Source organism: Trichomonas vaginalis, chromosome VI (genome assembly GCF_026262505.1).
Source record: "Trichomonas vaginalis G3 chromosome VI, whole genome shotgun sequence".
Classification (NCBI taxonomy): Eukaryota; Parabasalia; order Trichomonadida; family Trichomonadidae; genus Trichomonas; species Trichomonas vaginalis.
In genome coordinates this window covers 16,177,793-16,195,863 of record NC_067208.1, presented here as the reverse complement: position 1 = coordinate 16,195,863, position 18,071 = coordinate 16,177,793, and the positions used below count along the sequence as shown (strand labels likewise).

The 18,071-nt window shown below is 34.3% G+C and overlaps 9 protein-coding genes and 5 pseudogenes across 14 annotated transcripts, besides 2 other annotated features; 6 read left to right on the top strand and 8 right to left on the bottom strand.

Annotated features, from left to right (window-relative positions):
• Positions 1-17,493: part of a mobile genetic element that runs on past the window's edge.
• On the top strand, positions 92-1,209 carry TVAGG3_0874980 (annotated as a pseudogene). Its single transcript has one exon. A coding segment is annotated over exon 1 (1,118 nt).
• TVAGG3_0874970 (uncharacterized protein) lies at positions 1,569-2,216 on the top strand (the record flags this gene model as incomplete). Its single annotated transcript, XM_051250214.1, has 1 exon — positions 1,569-2,216. The coding sequence occupies one exon, from the start codon at positions 1,569-1,571 to the stop codon at positions 2,214-2,216; it is 648 nt and encodes a 215-aa protein (XP_051085689.1).
• TVAGG3_0874960 (uncharacterized protein) lies at positions 2,912-3,211 on the top strand (the record flags this gene model as incomplete). Its single annotated transcript, XM_051250213.1, has 1 exon — positions 2,912-3,211. The coding sequence occupies one exon, from the start codon at positions 2,912-2,914 to the stop codon at positions 3,209-3,211; it is 300 nt and encodes a 99-aa protein (XP_051085688.1).
• Positions 3,383-4,229, top strand: TVAGG3_0874950 (organellar and viral DNA polymerase type B; the record flags this gene model as incomplete). The annotated part of the gene is made up of 1 exon (XM_051250212.1): positions 3,383-4,229. A coding segment is annotated over one exon (847 nt), but the record flags the coding sequence as incomplete, so codon positions are not given.
• TVAGG3_0874940 (organellar and viral DNA polymerase type B) lies at positions 5,210-5,821 on the top strand (the record flags this gene model as incomplete). Its single annotated transcript, XM_051250211.1, has 1 exon — positions 5,210-5,821. The coding sequence occupies one exon, from the start codon at positions 5,210-5,212 to the stop codon at positions 5,819-5,821; it is 612 nt and encodes a 203-aa protein (XP_051085686.1).
• On the top strand, positions 6,282-6,706 carry TVAGG3_0874930 (uncharacterized protein; the record flags this gene model as incomplete). Its single annotated transcript, XM_051250210.1, has 1 exon — positions 6,282-6,706. A coding segment is annotated over one exon (425 nt), but the record flags the coding sequence as incomplete, so codon positions are not given.
• Positions 7,179-8,053, bottom strand: TVAGG3_0874920 (annotated as a pseudogene). Its single transcript has one exon. A coding segment is annotated over exon 1 (875 nt).
• Positions 9,643-10,246, bottom strand: TVAGG3_0874910 (uncharacterized protein; the record flags this gene model as incomplete). The annotated part of the gene is made up of 1 exon (XM_051250209.1): positions 9,643-10,246. A coding segment is annotated over one exon (604 nt), but the record flags the coding sequence as incomplete, so codon positions are not given.
• Positions 10,275-11,077, bottom strand: TVAGG3_0874900 (annotated as a pseudogene). Its single transcript has one exon. A coding segment is annotated over exon 1 (803 nt).
• TVAGG3_0874890 (protein of unknown function, DUF4106 family) lies at positions 11,082-11,618 on the bottom strand (the record flags this gene model as incomplete). The annotated part of the gene is made up of 1 exon (XM_051250208.1): positions 11,082-11,618. The coding sequence occupies one exon, from the start codon at positions 11,616-11,618 to the stop codon at positions 11,082-11,084; it is 537 nt and encodes a 178-aa protein (XP_051085683.1).
• On the bottom strand, positions 12,521-13,595 carry TVAGG3_0874880 (annotated as a pseudogene). The gene has a single exon. A coding segment is annotated over exon 1 (1,075 nt).
• On the bottom strand, positions 13,635-14,049 carry TVAGG3_0874870 (annotated as a pseudogene). The gene has a single exon. A coding segment is annotated over exon 1 (415 nt).
• TVAGG3_0874860 (protein of unknown function, DUF4106 family) lies at positions 14,326-15,189 on the bottom strand (the record flags this gene model as incomplete). Its single annotated transcript, XM_051250207.1, has 1 exon — positions 14,326-15,189. A coding segment is annotated over one exon (864 nt), but the record flags the coding sequence as incomplete, so codon positions are not given.
• On the bottom strand, positions 16,597-17,007 carry TVAGG3_0874850 (protein of unknown function, DUF4106 family; the record flags this gene model as incomplete). Its single annotated transcript, XM_051250206.1, has 1 exon — positions 16,597-17,007. A coding segment is annotated over one exon (411 nt), but the record flags the coding sequence as incomplete, so codon positions are not given.
• Positions 17,494-18,071: part of a mobile genetic element that runs on past the window's edge.

Below are 18,071 nucleotides of genomic sequence, written 5' to 3'. Positions count from 1 at the left end.
ACATACCTACAGCTAAAGGTTCTTCACATGACGACTATGTTGTTGACTTCAAATTGCCATGGTTGAAGATTGTAATTGTCCACACCACTTCATGTTGAACGAAAGTCTTACAAACCCATTGTTCGGAAAAGGCAAGTGCAACATTGTCAGAGCTGTAAACATTCTTTTCGAGAAAGGTTTGTTGGAACCAATTCCAGATGACAAGCTGACAGAAACTTTTGTACCAAAAGACGAAACAAACTTTTCATTGTTAGCAAGACCAAAAGTTGTTCCAGACAAAGTTCTAGTACAAAAGAAGTACACAGTTCCACAAGGAGTTGGTATGTTCGGATACCAACCTGAACCAGAAGAACTTCCAATGAGGTTGCAAGAACTTCAAGATGCTATAAACAAACTTCCATTGAGACATCCAATTGACGTCAAATTGTATTGGAGAGCATCTGAGTTAGGTCAGAAGGTTTTATATGAAACAGGTTGCTTCGACGATGTTTATGAGATAACAGGAGAAGTTTCTCAGAAGATAAGAGACTCACTTGAATTTCCACAAACTGGACCAATTGGTTGCGACAAGTTCGACTCAATGAAAAGATATACTATGTCGACCTTAACGCTGCATACATGAGGTTTGTCCAATATATTCCGACTGGAATTCCAAACGAAGATGGTGAGTTCCCGGGAAGGAACTATACAGTTGGAAAAGTCATACAACAACTGTATGATATTAGGAAAGCTTCAAACCCCAAACTTGCAATGACACTCAAATTGCTTATGAATTCGACATGGGGATATTCCATTAAGAAACCTCAAGAGATGAAGAGTAAACATTATGAGAAGGTCGACAACTTTGTTGAAAGGTTTTCTCCTTTTGTTTTGAAGTACGAATTCACTCAAGGTCAAAGTGGCTTAGTAACCACATTAAAACCTATTGTCGAACATTGGTCTTACCCTCAGTTCGCAAAAGCAGTCCTTGACAACTACAACAAATTCTTCTCCGAAGTCAAATCCAAAGTGAAGGTTTACTATGAGAACATTGACGCACTCATGACGAACGAAGAAGGATACAACAAACTCATTGAAATGGGAATGGTCGGTGAAAAGATGGGTCGATTCAAATTGGACAAAATTTTCACCGAAGTTCATGTCCTCTCCAAGCGTAAGTACTGGGGCATACTTGAAGACGGCACAGAAATAAAACATTGCATGAAATAAAAACGTTTTTCAAAAAAGTGACATTTTTTAAATTTTATTTGAACTGTACGCTGAGTTTGTTGGAGAAGACCGTTGGGAAACTTGTTTGTTAGATGAGAAATATGAAATGGCATACCATTTTAAAACAATATATTTTTACATATATTAAATGCTTCAGGTTGAAAAACAAAGAACAAAAGTAGCAGATACAAAACCGTTAGACTATATCTTTACAAATGCTGGTAGGACTATTTCAGATGAAGAAATTTCATCCCGAGCATACAGGTTTGACTATCCAATTCGTTGGCTTCAAAGTCCTTCAGATGCAAAGGCAATAGGATTTAGAAGAGTTTTGTTTTCAAATAGAACTAAACGCATTTATGTTCGCAGTATATTTTCATGGGCAGTATAAAGGTTCTGATGGTCTAATAGACAAATTTGATGAAATGAGAATCTTTACAGTTCGTTCAGACGAAAGTCTTGAGAAAACTCTAAATGACTTTCAAACTCAAATGAACAAATATTATTGGGAATTTCAAGAAAAATACGACTCTTTACTAAATGGAACATACTATCTGAAACTAGAATATGACAAGATGAACTCCACCGTTTCATTTCAAAAGATTGAAATTAACCCTCCAAGAGATACAGAGTTTTTATTTTGGAAAGTAGACAAACGTTCTTGGGCACAATTTCTTCGGTTACTAAACCAGAACGAACCATTACCACCAGATGGTCCATTTAAATTTATACTTCCACCAGCAGATTTGACAGTTTATAGAAACGTGTTTGACCCTCAAAATGTTATGTGTCATGCAAGTTTCAGTTCAAGCAACAATAGTTTTCTATGTATTGGTAAGGACTTTTATGACTTTGCTTCTAAATTCTACGAACCACCTAGTAACAGTTTCTCTGACTTTCAAGTTTGGTTCACAACAAATGGTGTGCAACATATTCTTCCATTGTACTATGACTTTTATCTCGAATTGTCTTTCATATATAACTACGGAAAAGTGCTGAAAAAGTGAGTTTATGTTAGCATGTTAGATCTCACCTCTTTTCTCACCTCTTTTTTCACCCTCTTGAATTTTGTATAAAAACCAACCGCCGGAATTCCGGCGGTTGCTATATTCTTCACAAAATGCTTGTTTTGAGGTCGAGCCACTTTTGGCTCCACCGTATTCTTTCAACCAAAACTCATGAATTCGGCAAAAATATATTTTAGGTGAAGAGGTTAGATCTCACCTCTTTTTTCACCTAATTTTTCACCCGTTGAATTTTCATGAATTTTCCCGAAATAAAAAATAAAGTTAGTTTTTTAAAAAAAATATTTTTTATTTTTATTGTAAGAACAGTAATGTCAGTCGAAGCAAAAACGTTCACGAACAAATCTAATGGCGAAACATTCACAAAAGGCACTTACAACGGTATTGAAGTCTTACGTAGAGACAAGGATGGTTATATAAATGTAACAAATATGTGTCAGCAGTTTAGGAAAGACTTTAGAAAGTTGTTGGAAAATAAGTCCTGGGAAGAGTATTATAAGGCATTTTGTGAAGAATATAGCAACCGCCGGAATTCCGGCGGTTGGTTTTTATACAAAATTCATGCAGGAATTTCTGATGAAATCAAACAGGTTAGAGGAACGTATGTAGACCCAAGACTTATAAACTATATAGCAATGTGGGCTTCTCCAAAATATTGCATAGCAGTTGGAAAAATTATGGACTCCATAGACAAGAAAGTTCATGAGAAATTAGATGAAGAAGAACTTGAAGATACAGTAGAGAATGCTAAACCTTTGTTCGAACAAGAAGTTAGAAAAATGTGCGAAAAACAATTTGAACATGAACGTGAGATATGTTATGGTTATAGAGATTCTCCATACGAACTAGACCAATGGGAACAAGAAGATTTAAAGAGAGAATTTAGAGAATATGAACTCGCTAAGATAGCATTAGAAGCTGCAGCAAAGAAGTTAAAAGTTTGGGGTCGTTTTGTACAAAAATATTGTGGTAAATGAACCATTTATTTTTATTGAATTCGGCAAAAATATATTTTAGGTGAAGAGGTTAGATCTCACCTGTTTTTTCACCTGTTTTTTCACCCGTTGAATTTTCATGAATTTCCTTAAGATAGAAAAAAAGTGAGTTAGTATTTTTAAAAAAATATTTTTTATTTTTATTGTAAGAACATGTTAGCAACAACTTCACCAAACTCGTTAGTCATGAACCCAACTTCAATGTTAGTAGAAATGAAAAGCTTCATTCCTTCTTCATATACTTTCGAAACAGAAATCCAGAAGATAAAGCAAGAACTTCTCCAAGGAGATTTAGATTGCACTGCAAAAGATGAAACAAATGAACAATATCTTTATGAAATGCAGGATATTATTGACCATTTACCTAAACTTCCTGAAATACAACAACAAAAGCTCACTATTCCAGAATTTGAAGAAATTGAAGTCAGACCAACTGACTCAGTAGAAATAAAGAAGTTCATACGTAAGGTTAACTATGAGTTTCTTGGATTTCATTGCAACCACAAAGTCATGGACAAAGACTGCGATATGGTATATTTCATTGACATATATAAATCTGAAGAATTTAAGACCTACGACAACTTTGTTTCGTTAGTTGCAAAATGTGTATGGCAGATAAGAGATAAAGATAGAAGAGGTAAAGTATGGAACGAACAAATAAAACCTGCATGTTTTGAGTTAAAGAAAACCATTGACGCTATAGTTGTACTTGCAGGACAAATTTCAATGTACAATGCTAAAATGAACCCACAATGTTCTAAATGTAAAGCAGCAATGAGGAAATATAACTACTCCGTCAAAGAGATAGAACGTATGCGAAACGACTATGCTGACTTAAAGAAAGAAGTAGAGAAACCAGCAGAAGATAAAATGGACATGTTAGAATTTCTGAACAAAAACTATCCAACAGCTGACGATTTCCTTCTATCTGATGTCAAGAAGAAATATAAAGAAACATTCGGCATTGTGAAAACATTCGATGTACTAAAAGAAGAAATAGAAGCTACAAAACTGTTTAGGATTTCAAATATACATCGTACAATTCATGTGAAACGCTTGTGAAAAAGAGGTGAGAAAAGAGGTTAGAAAAGAGGTGAGATCTAACCATCTACCCTAAAATATATTTTTGCTGAAAAAAATGACCAAATTTCATGAATTTCCTCATATGTTTGCTACCCGAGGAAAACCGAGGGTAGAGATTCCGTACGAAAATCGTAAAAAAATGACCAAATTTCATTATATAACTGTTATTTTTTTACGAAGAGAACTTTGACACTTCGTCAAAAAAATCCCTGAAATCGTAAAAAAATGACCAAATTTCATTATATAACTGTTATTTTTTTACGAAGAGAACTTTGACACTTCGTCAAAAAAATCCCTGAAATCGTAAAAAAATGACCAAATTTCATTATATAACTGTTATTTTTTTACGAAGAGAACTTTGACACTTCGTCAAAAAAATCCCTGAAATCGTAAAAAAATGACCAAATTTCATTATATAACTGTTATTTTTTTACGAAGAGAACTTTGACACTTCGTCAAAAAAATCCCTGAAATCGTAAAAAAATGACCAAATTTCATTATATAACTGTTATTTTTTTACGAAGAGAACTTTGACACTTCGTCAAAAAAATCCCTGAAATCGTAAAAAAATGACCAAATTTCATTATATAACTGTTATTTTTTTACGAAGAGAACTTTGACACTTCGTCAAAAAAATCCCTGAAATCGTAAAAAAATGACCAAATTTCATTATATAACTGTTATTTTTTTACGAAGAGAACTTTGACACTTCGTCAAAAAAATCCCTGAAATCGTAAAAAAATGACCAAATTTCATTATATAACTGTTATTTTTTTACGAAGAGAACTTTGACACTTCGTCAAAAAAATCCCTGAAATCATATCTTTTATACAAAATAAAAAAATAACGTTAGTTTTTTTAAAAAAATATTTTTTATCTTGTATGTAAAGACAGAAAATGTTAAAGGTTGAGTTTGAAACAGTTAGAAAGATAGACAATGACACCAAAATGGTTAGAATAGGTGATTTAAACGTAAGATACTCAAAGAAATACAAGAAATATTCTTTGTCAGACATTATATCTCCATCTGGAAAGAAAACACACGACTGGGTTAGAAATGCTTCAACTCAGAAAATTTTGACAAGAAATCCTGAGCTTATGATATCGGTAAGATTCTATGGAACTACAGCATATCTTATAGACAAAAGTCTTATACCAATAGTTTTGTTATGGTTAGACCCAGTTGTTGGATATAACTTCATAACATATGGTTCATTCGATACGGAACGTTGCAGTGAAGGCTTACTTTACATCGTTCAGAAACCGAAGGACTTCAATACAAAGAGATATAAGATAGGAAGGACATATAATATAACTCAAAGATATGACAGTATAGTCAATAGAGTCAAGGTTGTGTTTGTTAACGATATGAGAGCTGCTGAAACAGAACTGCTTGAAGTTTTTGAGAAAATGTATGGTGCTCCCACGAAAGGTAAAGAAACGTTTGAAGTAGATGAGATAGGTAAAGCTATAAAATTATTTGACGAAGTTGCTGAAAAATACATGTAAAGCGTTTATTTTTGGTCTTTTGTGAAAGTCAGGAAATAAAGTTAGTTTTTTATAAAATATTTTTTTTATCCGGAATATAAAGACAGATATGACAACAACCGAGAACACAACAACTGCTATCGTTCATGAAGACATAAATGAAGAATATGAGTACATACAATATAACAAACAGTTACGTCTCATTCGTTCGGTCAAAGACGATATGTACCAAGTGCAAAGTATTTTGAATGCTCTTCGTTCTACAAAGCAAGCATATCATTGGTTTGAAAACCAACAGACAAAAGAACTTTTAGAAGAATTTCCTCATATGTTTGCGACCCTCGAAAAACCGAGGAACGAGATTCCGTACGAAAATCGTAAAAATTTGCCAAATGGTTTGAAAGGATATTATGTTCATAGACTTTTAGTAAATGCTGTAGCAATGTGGGCTTCACCTCGTTACGCTTGTTATATTTTCATGATGTTAGATGAAATTCATAGACAAGAACGTGAAGAGATGGAAAACAAGCTTGAAGCAAAAGATGAAGTCATTGAAGCAAAAGACAAAAGCCTTCAGAAAAGAATACCACGTTCGGTACCAAAAGGAAAGGAAAAGAACTATAAGTATATGATTTATACTGAAGAGATGGAAAATGAAGAAGACAGAGATATGGTTATGTTGCATTTAGTCAGAAGAAACAACAAAAGCTTTTACGACCTTGCTAAGATTTACAAATCTGACAGAAATTGGTTCTATCGCGAAAACTTACCGATTTCAATGACACCGAATGAAGATGTGAAACAAATAGTTCAAGATACGTTACCTCAAACACACTATGATATTAAAGGTTGTACAATACTTACCTTCAAAGAAGATTTGCCGCTACTGAAGGAAAAAATAACAGAGTATTTTGACAACTTCAAACAAGCAGAGTAAATGAACCATTTATTTTTCAAGCTTGACTTCAGATGGCTCAGGTAGCTCTATAAGGTAAATTGACTTGTCAAATCCTTCTGGCATTCCGAGTCCTTCCATCCGACAGGGAAAAAATTTCCCGACAACTGGAAAAAAATTTCCCGACAACTGGAAAAAAATTTCCCGACAACTGGAAAAAAATTTCCTGACAACTGGAAAAAATTTTCCTGTTGTCCGTCCGTAAACCATTCAAATTTTCGAAAATTGAGAACTTTTTGGTCGAACGACAGAAAAAATTTTTCCTTCCGACAGGAAAAAATTTTCCCGACAACTGGAAAAAATTTTCCTTCCGACAGGACACAAACGGATGACTGACGTTCCTCTTCCTGAATGCCTTCCAAAGCCAGAAGAACCGACAGCCCCAGCACCACAACAGACTTACTAAGACTAACCATTTATTTTTCAAGCTTGACTTTTTACAATTTGAACTTTGTTCGCGTAGATATGAATTCTGAAAGAAGTATGAGGGTCTTGTATGACTTTGTACTTCTCCCATAGTTCATGTCTGTCAAACTTACCTGCATGGACTCTTTCATAAGTTCCATGAAATCGTCTTCGGACAATCCGGGGAAAAGTATAATATCAGTAAGTATTCTCTTTACATCCTTACTTAAACTCTTGGCTGTCTGTACACAAATGACAACTGAAATGTTAAAGTGTCTGAGCTTCTTAAGAATTCGACACATGTCTTGTTCTCTATTCTTTAACAAAGGATGAGAAGCAAAGTCATCTAAGATAAGAAGACATCTATGAGGGTAAGTCTTCCAATCGTAAGATTGCAATTTCTTCGAAATGTATTCTATCTCTTTCTGTTTGTTTCTGAAGTGTTTCTTCTCTAATATTCTCTGCATTTCCTCATTTGGGTCTTTAAACTTCGAATTGACATACTCATTTATAGCATTGTACTTCAAAACCCTTCTTTGGTACTTCTTTATCCAATCTAACAACTCAGTATCCTTTATACATACTAACTTAGACTTCTTTATAATATCTTTGAACGAATTGACGGTTTGGTCAAATTGACCAGAAGTACTACAAATAACAACTAACTCATAGAATGGGTTCTTCTCATCTAGTTCTTGTTGTTGTGCAGCCATTTTAAGATAAGTGAAAGTCTTACCCGACCCAGGTGGTGCAATTAGACCTGTTATACCATTCTGAGCAAATAAGAACTTGTCATGTATAGGCTTTATCTGAGCATTTTCTAACTTCCTCTTGTTCTTGTTTAAAACATTCTCAAATTTCTTGTCAATGTCAGCAAACTTTTTTTCTAACATATTTTTAGAAAAAATTAAAATTTTTATCTTTTAGAAAATGTCTAGCGATTTCGCTATCTATATTCGAGACAAACTTTTCGACAGCAAAACATCTGTCGACCATAAAATCTTACATAGTGTAAACAAGAAAGGTGAATTTGTTCTAAAGTTCTGTTTCTGGGAATATGACAAGAACCATAAAACATTAAGCAGAGCAGTCTTAAAATTTGTCAATGACAGACTTGTTGACAGAAGATGACGCCTCTTGGAGAGATGAAGTCCAACAAAACTTCTTAGAATGCAAGAAGACACATGCGCTGTTCTTGAAGATGAAATAGAAAACAGAATAGAAGAGCTATTAAAGGACAAAGAACTTTACAAAAATATGGTTCTGAAAGAGTTTGACATAACTCCACCAGAAAAGAAGAAGAGAGAAAAGAAAGAAAAGAAAGTAGAAGAAGAGAAGAAAGAACCCAGAGCCAGAGAAGAAGAAATTTGACATGTAAAAATAAAATTTTATTTTTAGAACATTTCTGGGTCAATGTCAATGTTCTCTTCCTCTTTAGGAGCAAACACTGGCTTAGACTCTAAAATCTTTTTACCCAATTTACCTTGAACTTCAAACTATCTTAGACTCATAATATTCATAGTCGTCTGCTTTCTTTTGGTTCATAAGGTATAACAAGTTTGTATGCTTTGCCTTCTTTAAGGGTTTGAAACCTTCTGTCAAAACTTTCTTGACTGTTAACAAACCTTCTATGTCTAAGTCTTCAAATTTCCGCACCATTTTTAGTCACAATAGCAAACTTAACTGGTTCGATGTTCCAAACTTTGCTGAATGAAGACTTTTCAAAATGGTAGAAGTAAACATTCAAATATGTGAATGGGTCTAGTTCTTCTTTAAGTCCTGACATGTACTTGTTTACTGAGATGAATTTCGTCATCTTTTCTATCGGATAAAAAAAATATTTTTTTTTAAATTTACTCAGAAAAATTTTTCTTTGTATATACACCATTCTGTACGTCTAAAAGACTTTTGACATTTGCCAAGAATGTTCGTTTAGACGCTGTCATTAACCATATTCTTGACAATATTGTTTATACGAATCGTACAATGACCTTTCATCTAAACACTCAAAGTCAGTTTCATCTATGAACAGTTCATATACACTCTTGTTTGCTTCTAACAATGTTTGTCTCTCTTCGGTATGTGGAATTTGTCTTGGATTGAACTTAGAAATATCTAATGTCATGAAATATGAGAACAAGTGGTTTAAAAGTCAGATGTCAAAGTTTCTGCTAAGTCGTCAAAATATTCTGTATCTTGCATATGAAAATCTGACGTTCTGACAACTACATATCTTCTTCAGAACTTTCTAACTTCATCGGAACAGCATTGTTTGAAACCATAATGAAGTTTGCAACATTTTCAACAAACTCTTTGTCTTTATACTTTCTTTCAACAACTCCAACTTTGTCTGTTATAAGACTCTTCAAAGCATCTGAGTTCAAAACTTTTGTTGTATCTATACTTTGAAGTTCGTTACATACTATAAGTTTCATATTCTCTATTGAAGAGTTAAATTTACCGCAGATGTTTTCTAAGTTTGTCATATTCGGATTCGAATAACCTTCTAACAGTTTGCACAAAATATCTGTAAAGAATGTGTTCTTACCTGTTCCTTGTTTTCCAATTATAATGAGAGCAGTTTCATTCTTAGCACTTGGATGTTGTAAGATGTTTGCAAACCAACATAAGATATACTCATAAACCTTTTCGTTTCCATTGCATATAATTTCTTTGACATGGTCTAACCAAGCTTCTATAATATTTTCTTTCCATTCTACTTGTTCATATTTATATCCAGTGAAGATAGAATAGAAGTTTGGAGAAGGTGTATAAAACTTTATACCACGAACTGAAAAATCTTCTAACTTTGACAATAAGATATCCCAAGCATCTAACATCTTCATGCCAACTTGTACGACTTTTATTTTCTTAAGTTTCTGTCTACATTCTTGTTCTGAAACTATTGTTGCTCTTGGTTTGTTAAAGACTACATCCCATTCTTTCATGACATAACATTCTGGGGCAGAGTCAACATAAATGACTAAACGTTTCAAATTCTCGACTGCTTTGTTATAGTCTCGAAATGGACACATATTTCTGAATGTTTGGAAGTCATAAAAATCTGAAACATCTATTCTGTACATTTTTATAAAAATAAAAAAAATATTTTTTTTATTCTTGACTTTGTTGTTCTTGAGCTATTTGTTGCATTTGTTGTTCTTGAGCTATTTGTTGTTGAAGTTGTTCTTGTAATACAATACTTTCACCAGTTGCATCTTCCAATTCGAAACTTTCTGCCGTCATTGACAAATACATAGGACATAAAAGTTTTACAGGAACAAAGTTTGCGTCAACTAAGGTTAAGTTTATGTTTGCTAAAGTGTTTGAGTTTACTAAAGCTGAAAACTCTACATTCGAATGAACAATAGGCAAACCAGCAGAGAATGTGTTATTTATACGCATAAGTATCTTTTGGTCATAGTAGTTTCTGTCGACATTCGAATAACACTTTGAACCTAAGTTTGAAACAATATATAAAATAGGTGTACTTAAAGTCAATGGAATAGACATTCCTTGTATGACACCTTTTCCTGTTATAGGAAACTGTTGGTAGTAAAAACCAGATATAAGTTTTGTATTATAGCTCATATTGTTTATAGTAAACTCAGTCGGACATCCAAACATAATGAAACCTGCTCTAGTTGCAGCACATGTTACACCCGTACTTAAAGTATTAAATAAGTCAACAAAACCTGTTGGTGTATATCTGAGTAAGTATCTTCAAAGGAGTATTTTTTACCATTCACAACAATAAAATCTTCTGGTGTCAAAAGAGCAAAACAAGCTTTAGTCGTCATTGTGTTTAAGGTTAGTTTACAATATCGTCCTTGAGGACTTTGTAAGTTTGTTGTTATAGAATTATATGACTCGGGGTTTTTAGTCGTAATAGTATAAACCATTGTGTCTTCTGCCATTTACTTAGCAAATAAATTTTAATGAAATGTTGTGGTCGTCAAATATTTTTATAACGTCTGGGAAACTATATTTTAAGTTCAACGTTTCACCTCCTTTCATAACGTATATCTTGTCAATGACATTATATGAAACACCACAGCAACTAACGTCGGGTTCTATTTCTTTGATGTTTATATCGTCTGCCTCTGTCAAAAGTTTCAATAGTTCTTTCAAAACTTCATGAGGTGCAATGACATATGAGTTCACTTTTACAGGGTTGTGTTCGACCAAGTTTAACATTATACCTAAAGCTTGACAAATCTTCTCCTGAGTTTGAAGTTTGTCTTTCAGTTGTTGGTAGTCGTTTCGAATATCTGCAACAGAACTTAAGTCTCTGCTAACTTCAGGGTATGTTGGTTGTTCTTTTACAGGAACTATTGTTATACCATCTTGGTCTTCGTATGGTTTCCCCACTTCAACATCTCTGTCTTTGACATTGACAACAACACTTTGACTGTTTGGTTGAGTTGGTGAATTTAACTTCACATCTGCCACTGCCATTAAACCCTTTGAAACACTTACGCTTCTATTTTCGGAAATGACATTTTACTTAGAATAAAAAGATGGACGTATTTGAGTATCTCTTCGAATTGAAGCAAACAAAGTTTACACACACACAACAATACAAATACATTGACAGAATAGTTCTTTATACAAACAATGGTAAATGTTATAGAATAGCAGTCTTTGCTGAACCAAAATATTTTCATAAAGCAAAGAAAGTTGGTATAACCGAAATGGTGAAAGTTCTTGACGTTGACAAAAATATAACAACAAAACTTACAGATATTTCTAAAGGTAAGTTTATCTTACAATATTATGTCAAAACTGGCGTACTGTCAATATTTGACGGAGAGAAGTCAGTTCAAGAACAACTTACTGACCTGCTGCCAAAATCTGCTCGATGGAAGCTGTCGTTATGCCAATCTGAGGAGCCCAGCAGGTTTCATCGAACGAATCTTCAAAAGAGCATCTTCCGTGAAAAGTGCTATTGTTTTGTAAACTTCTTTGCTTCAATTCATCTGGACCGTCTCTGTCACCAGTATATTGTATTTGAACTGTACCAACAGTTGAAATACCACCCATAAAGTCTTCTGAGTCAGCAAATGGAATGCCAAGCCAAAAGTTTGAACGGTCTCCATTTGTATATTGAGTTTTTTGACCTCCTGTATGAGTCCATACTTTCACATATGGCATAATAGAACTTTGCATTTCAGGGTTAATGGTCGTTGTGAAGTTGTTGTTAAAGTTCATAGCATCTAATGTCAAGTTGTATGACCTCATATCCTCAACTGTAGAATATTCTTCTCTTGGATAATATTTGCCATCTATGTTTATGATATTTAATACCGGGGTTGTAGAAACAAGAATAGTCATTTATAGTTCGTCTGAACAGTACAAACATAGTATCTGCATGTTTCATTGCAGTTGTTAAGGCAATATCTGTTCTTGCACCTGGGTCAGCACTTTGGTTTCCAACTTCACCTGCAAAGTCTTTGACAGATATTTGGTGTATAGGGAACATAAGTGGAACTGCAATATATTTGGCAGCTAAAGCATTTGAAATATCTGGGTCCAACATATAAACGGCAAGTCTGCTTTCTATTCTCTTGCATTCAAATTTTTCGCATGTGAACTTAACTGGGTCCCAAGCAGTTCCAGCAGCATTGAAATAATAGTTTACTTCAGTGTTGAAGTTTGAGAAACCAAAGTCTAAGTCAACTTTGTCTTTGCAAAAGTCGGCGAATGACGTTTTATTTGTTCCCTCTACGTCTGTAATAGTGAATGGGTCTTGTGTTGGTGCAATGACTAAGTTATTTTTGCTTGGAGTAAGTTCAATAGAAATTTTTCCTGCCCAGTTTGGCAAGTATCTTAAAAACCTGAAGATGAGGAAAGATGACAAAGGAACTCTAAGTTTCAGTTTTACTTTGGTTACTGCTGCTGCAGTTTGTCCAGAAAGGTTAACATAAACTCCTGGAACGTTAGGGTCAAGTCTTCTTATTTTCTCAATGTTGCATATTGGTCTGTTTGTTCTCTAGCTTGTGGTTGTACTGAGTTTCTCAAAGCGAACCATTCATAGTTTGCCCATGTTACTGTTTGAACTAAGTCAGAGTTAGAATATATCTTATATCCCATAAAAACTTCTGGAGCATATTGGTATCCGACATAGAAAATTCCATTGCAACCTTTCTTGTCAGACAACTTGGCAGAGGGTTTTATTTCAATGTCTTGTTCCACGTATAAGAATGAGTTGTCAATAGAAATAATATGAAACCTGTCGCAAGCAATATCTACTGTTGTTGAAGAACCTTCTCCAAACTCACCTACGTTTCCATAAGAAACAGCAGTTGTATATTCGTAAGTTCCAGGAACTATTTCTGACCTTCTAATGGCATTGTCGCATTCGTTATACCATTCGGAAACATTTCCGTTCATGGCATCCAAAACTGTTGGCGTTATATTCTGAGCGGCGTACATTTCATATGGGTAAAAATATAGAATAGTTGGATTTATTTGTCATAATTGTTTCGGACCAAGCTTTACTTTCTTCCTGGCTGAGTTTTTAACTCTTCTTTTTCCTTCATTGCCACTACTTTCACTAGATGAAGTTACTTCTTCACTACTTTCACTTTGTTCTACTCTTCTCTTCTTCTTTGGTGTCGCTTTTGGTAACTTGCCCTCTGCTTCAAGTTGTTGCATCTTTGCCTCATGTTCACCTAGTATGTTGTAAATTTCCCATGTCCTTTTTGCCTTTGGGCTCTGGTCGCCCATCTCAGGTAACCTATATCCTAGAAAGATTTTGTCATAGTTTGTATTTGAGTCTTCGCGTATTGTTTGCATGACTCTTTCCTGAGTTTCCGGTTCAAGCTCTTCAAACAGAGCTTGTCCATATGGAATAAGCTCGTTTCCAAATATATGTTTTTGTAGCCATTCTGGTTTTCTTTCCATGTTACCAATAATATCTTTTGTGAATGGGAAAGCTTTTACCCAATGTTTCAGTCTTGCGTCATTTATTTCTGTAGTTGGTTTTATTTTGTCAAGGAACATGTTTTTCAATACTAACATTTCATTTGGTACTGTCCATTTGAGTTTTCTTAAATATTCATCCTTCTCGTTCATTGTCTGCAAAGTAAGTTTTTATGACATTTTGTAAACTTTCGTTTGCAAGGTCATGTACAATAGGTTCTCTTCCTTCTCTCTCCCTAACTTTCTTTCTAAACTCTTCACCAAATATACCATCTCTATGGTTCTGTGTAGTTCTTTGAGATAAATGTTCTAGAACGTCAGGTGTTATATTTCCTTCAGCCATGTTCATTTCATACTGGTCCAAAATATCTGCATGTTTCATATCTTTCAATGGCATTAAAGCCGCGCTGAAAATACCAGCTATATCTGGTTCACCATTCACTTCCATTGCGTCTACAACTTCTTGGAATTGAGGTTGTAAGTTTATGAACCACCTATCCGGGTTAGCTTTATGACCCCATCTCATTGTAGTTCCATAGTCTGCAGAAACAAAAGTAGGTTTGTTTCCATATTGGTTAGGTTCTGAATGAACTTTAAACAATGTTTCATTTCTATATGTTTTGTTGAAATTTAACCTTTTATTTTCACCGAGTTCAGCCAAAGATTGAACGTTATATGGTCGTAAGTAAAAAGGGTTATTGTATTTGCGTACATTTTCTTTCAGTACTTCCATTCTATGCTGAATATTTTCATCTGGTGTTGGAGTCTTTTGTATGTCGGCAAACATTTTTCGATATTCTTCTACTATGTCAGCCGAATTTTTCTTAGACTCTTGGAAAGATTCCATATTCACCTCATACTCTTGTTGAGGGTCAAGATTTTTCGGCTGTTCCAAATCTTCATCTAGTTCTGTGAAGTTAGTTTCCAAAGGAGAGACTTGTTCGTTTCCTTCAGGCTCTTCTAGCTGTTGTTGCTGAACTATTTCTTCCATGTCTGGTTGTATCTGAACTTCTTCCTGTGGAGTTTCTTGTACCTCATCTGCTGGCATTTCATATATTCCGAGACCGTTTTTAACAAGTTCCCTATCTAAGTCATCCGGACTCATAAACCTTTCTTCTTTCGTTCCGTCTCTATTTTTTACGCGTTTCATGAAGAGAGTTGAATTATCATTTAGCTCTGACACCAAATATCTCGGAGTAAATTCAGTCATGTCATTTGGATGATATGCTATTAAATCATATCCCTTAGCGAGCTTGTATTTTCCAGGTTTGAAATTATATCCCATTTGGTGCTGAACCATAAAGCTAAATAGGTTCGGGTCAGTATTTCCTTCCTTGAACTTTCTAATAGCTTCTTTATATCTGTCACTAAAGTCAAGAGTATCTGGGTAACCATAGTCTTCCTTAAGCATTTTTAAGAATTCTTGGTTTCCTTGTTCTCTACTTCTTTTATGTCCTTGCTCTGTTTGTGGTTGTTGCTGTGCAGTGTTTTGAACTGTTGGTTGTGGTGCAGTGTTTTGAACTGTTGGTTGTGGTGCAGTGTTTTGAACTGTTGGTTGTGGTGCTGGTTGTTGTGTTGGTTGTTGTTGTTGTGCTGGTTGTTGTTGTTGTGTTGGTTTTGGTGCATGCCTGTGTCTGTGTCCATGTGACGATGTAAATGTTTTAGGTAGTCCTGGTGCAGGTGCTTCTCTTGGAGGGTTTGGTGGTATATAAGTTCCACTAGCTAGTATATAAGTTCCACCAGCTGGTATATAAGTTCCACCAGCTGGCACATATGTTCCATCTGCAGCATAATGTCCTACCTGACTTTTCGTTTTTAAGAAAGCATTTACTAGGTCTGTTTTGGTCTGTTGTAACTCTTTTTCTTGACTTTCCACAACAGTTGCTCTAACGGCGTCATAGGCACTTTGAACTGCCTGTCTCGTTGCTGCATCTGTTATTTTCGTCATATTTTGTGCTACTTCTCTTAACTCTTTGTCGAAACCTTGAGACTTCAGTTTCTTTCCAGATGAGAAGTCGTTCACTAGTTTCACCTTACTATGAAGAGCTTCGAAGGCGTTCTTAAAGTCAGCATTCATTAAAGCTTCATTTGAACTGTCTTCATCCGCTTGTATTTTTGTCCTTATTGACCCTATAAGTTGGGCTGCTTTAGCGTTGGCTTGGGCATCTAACCAGTCATTGTTAGCTTTTATATATTCTGCGCTTTTCATTGCCTTTTGCATGGCTGCGTCGTTATTTTTACTTTCTTGTGCTAAGTTTTCATACTGTACGGTTTGGTTTTGCAACTGTAAAAGTTTTTCTGCCTTTACATTTGCTTCAACTTCTTTTTTATACTCATCGCTATCCATATATGTCTTCAGGGCTTTTTGTTTTATCTCTTCATCTTTCAGTACTTTATATTGAGTAGTATGGTTTTTCAAATTTACAACATCTTGTTCCATTTTTGCTACTTCTGCTGCTTTTTCTGACACTTTTTTCGCATATTCCTCTGTACTTAGTTCTTTCAGTTGTTCTTCTTTCTTCTTTTTCTCTACGTTTAACTCATTGAGTTTCTTTGTGTGTCTGTCATATTCTAGTTTCTTTTCGTTTTCACTTATTTGCTTCTGTATGTCTATGTTTGACTTTTTGACATCTGATATTTGATTTTTGAGTGAACTCAAATTCATTTGACTTTGAGGGTTATAGGCTGTTCCGTCTGCAGCTCCACCATAGCCTGCCATTTTCGCTAAAAGTGCCGCTCTTAAACCTCCACTCTGTGCACCAATAACTCGGTTTAAAAGCATAGGATTGCTTGACATTTGTTGCAACATAGTGGGGTCATTCATTATTTGTTGTTGCAACTGTTGTTGTGGTGTCAGTTTTACTATTGGATGTTTCAATGCTCTCTTCCTCTTACGTATATTCTTACGTAGCTTACGTGGCATTTTAAGTGAAGTTAAAAAGCGGTTTTTGACAGATGTTTATATGACACTTTCTCCGGTTTATAGGACCTCTCTCATATTCTATCTTGTCATATCTAAACTCATAGTCATGTATGTCCTCTAACCATCTCATAACGGTTTCCAAACCACTTTTATCGGATGTAAAGTAAAAGCATGGATGGTTATGTAAAACGTCTAAAGTTTCTAAAGAGTCTCTCAAAGTATACTTCCTTGGAACGCCCGTAACTTTTCCTGTAGCGACGATAGACCCTTACTTGTCCGGACAAAGTTATACTATTTTGAGTGCTCTACAAAAAAGTCAACGACGACGACTCTCAAAAATTTTTTATGGGCTAGAGGGCGCAACGCGCCTGGAAGCCCCCAGTACCCAAAAAAACTTCATTTATACTAAACATCTTCAGGGCTAGAGGGCACGAAGTGCCTGGAGGCCCCACTACCTTTTTTTTTTTTTTTTTTTTTTTTTTATTTCATTAATCTTTTATGAATAATAATTATTTTTAATATATGTGCTATTAAAATTTCAAATTTTGACTAATATATCTAAGTTATCTGAACGAAACATTTAGAAAATATCATACTTACATTGAAATAGCAAGTAGAGCATATTAATAGCAAGTTTCTTGGCTTTATATCTATCATCTATTGTTGTTTGATCAAACAAAATTCACTCTATTATATGGTGTCAATTAATTAAAACAATTTTTAATAGTTATTTATTTAGTGCGAATAAGTGCAAACTCATAAATGAATAACTTAATAGTAGAAATGAATTATCTGATATAAATCTCACATTTTGTCCATCAGAAATACTTTAATTGCATACGCATAACTATTAGTAATACGTCTGGAGTGTCAATTAATAACAATCCCACAACAAGTAAAATTCAGATTTTTATTAAACTTATTTTTTCCTAAAAGTTTTCTCAAATTACTATATATACATATGTGGATAAAATAATAGTAATATTGTAAAAAATTAGATAATTTTTTTTATTTGAGAACCTCTCAAAAGTTCATTCAATTTATCAATTGTTTCAGTTTGATGT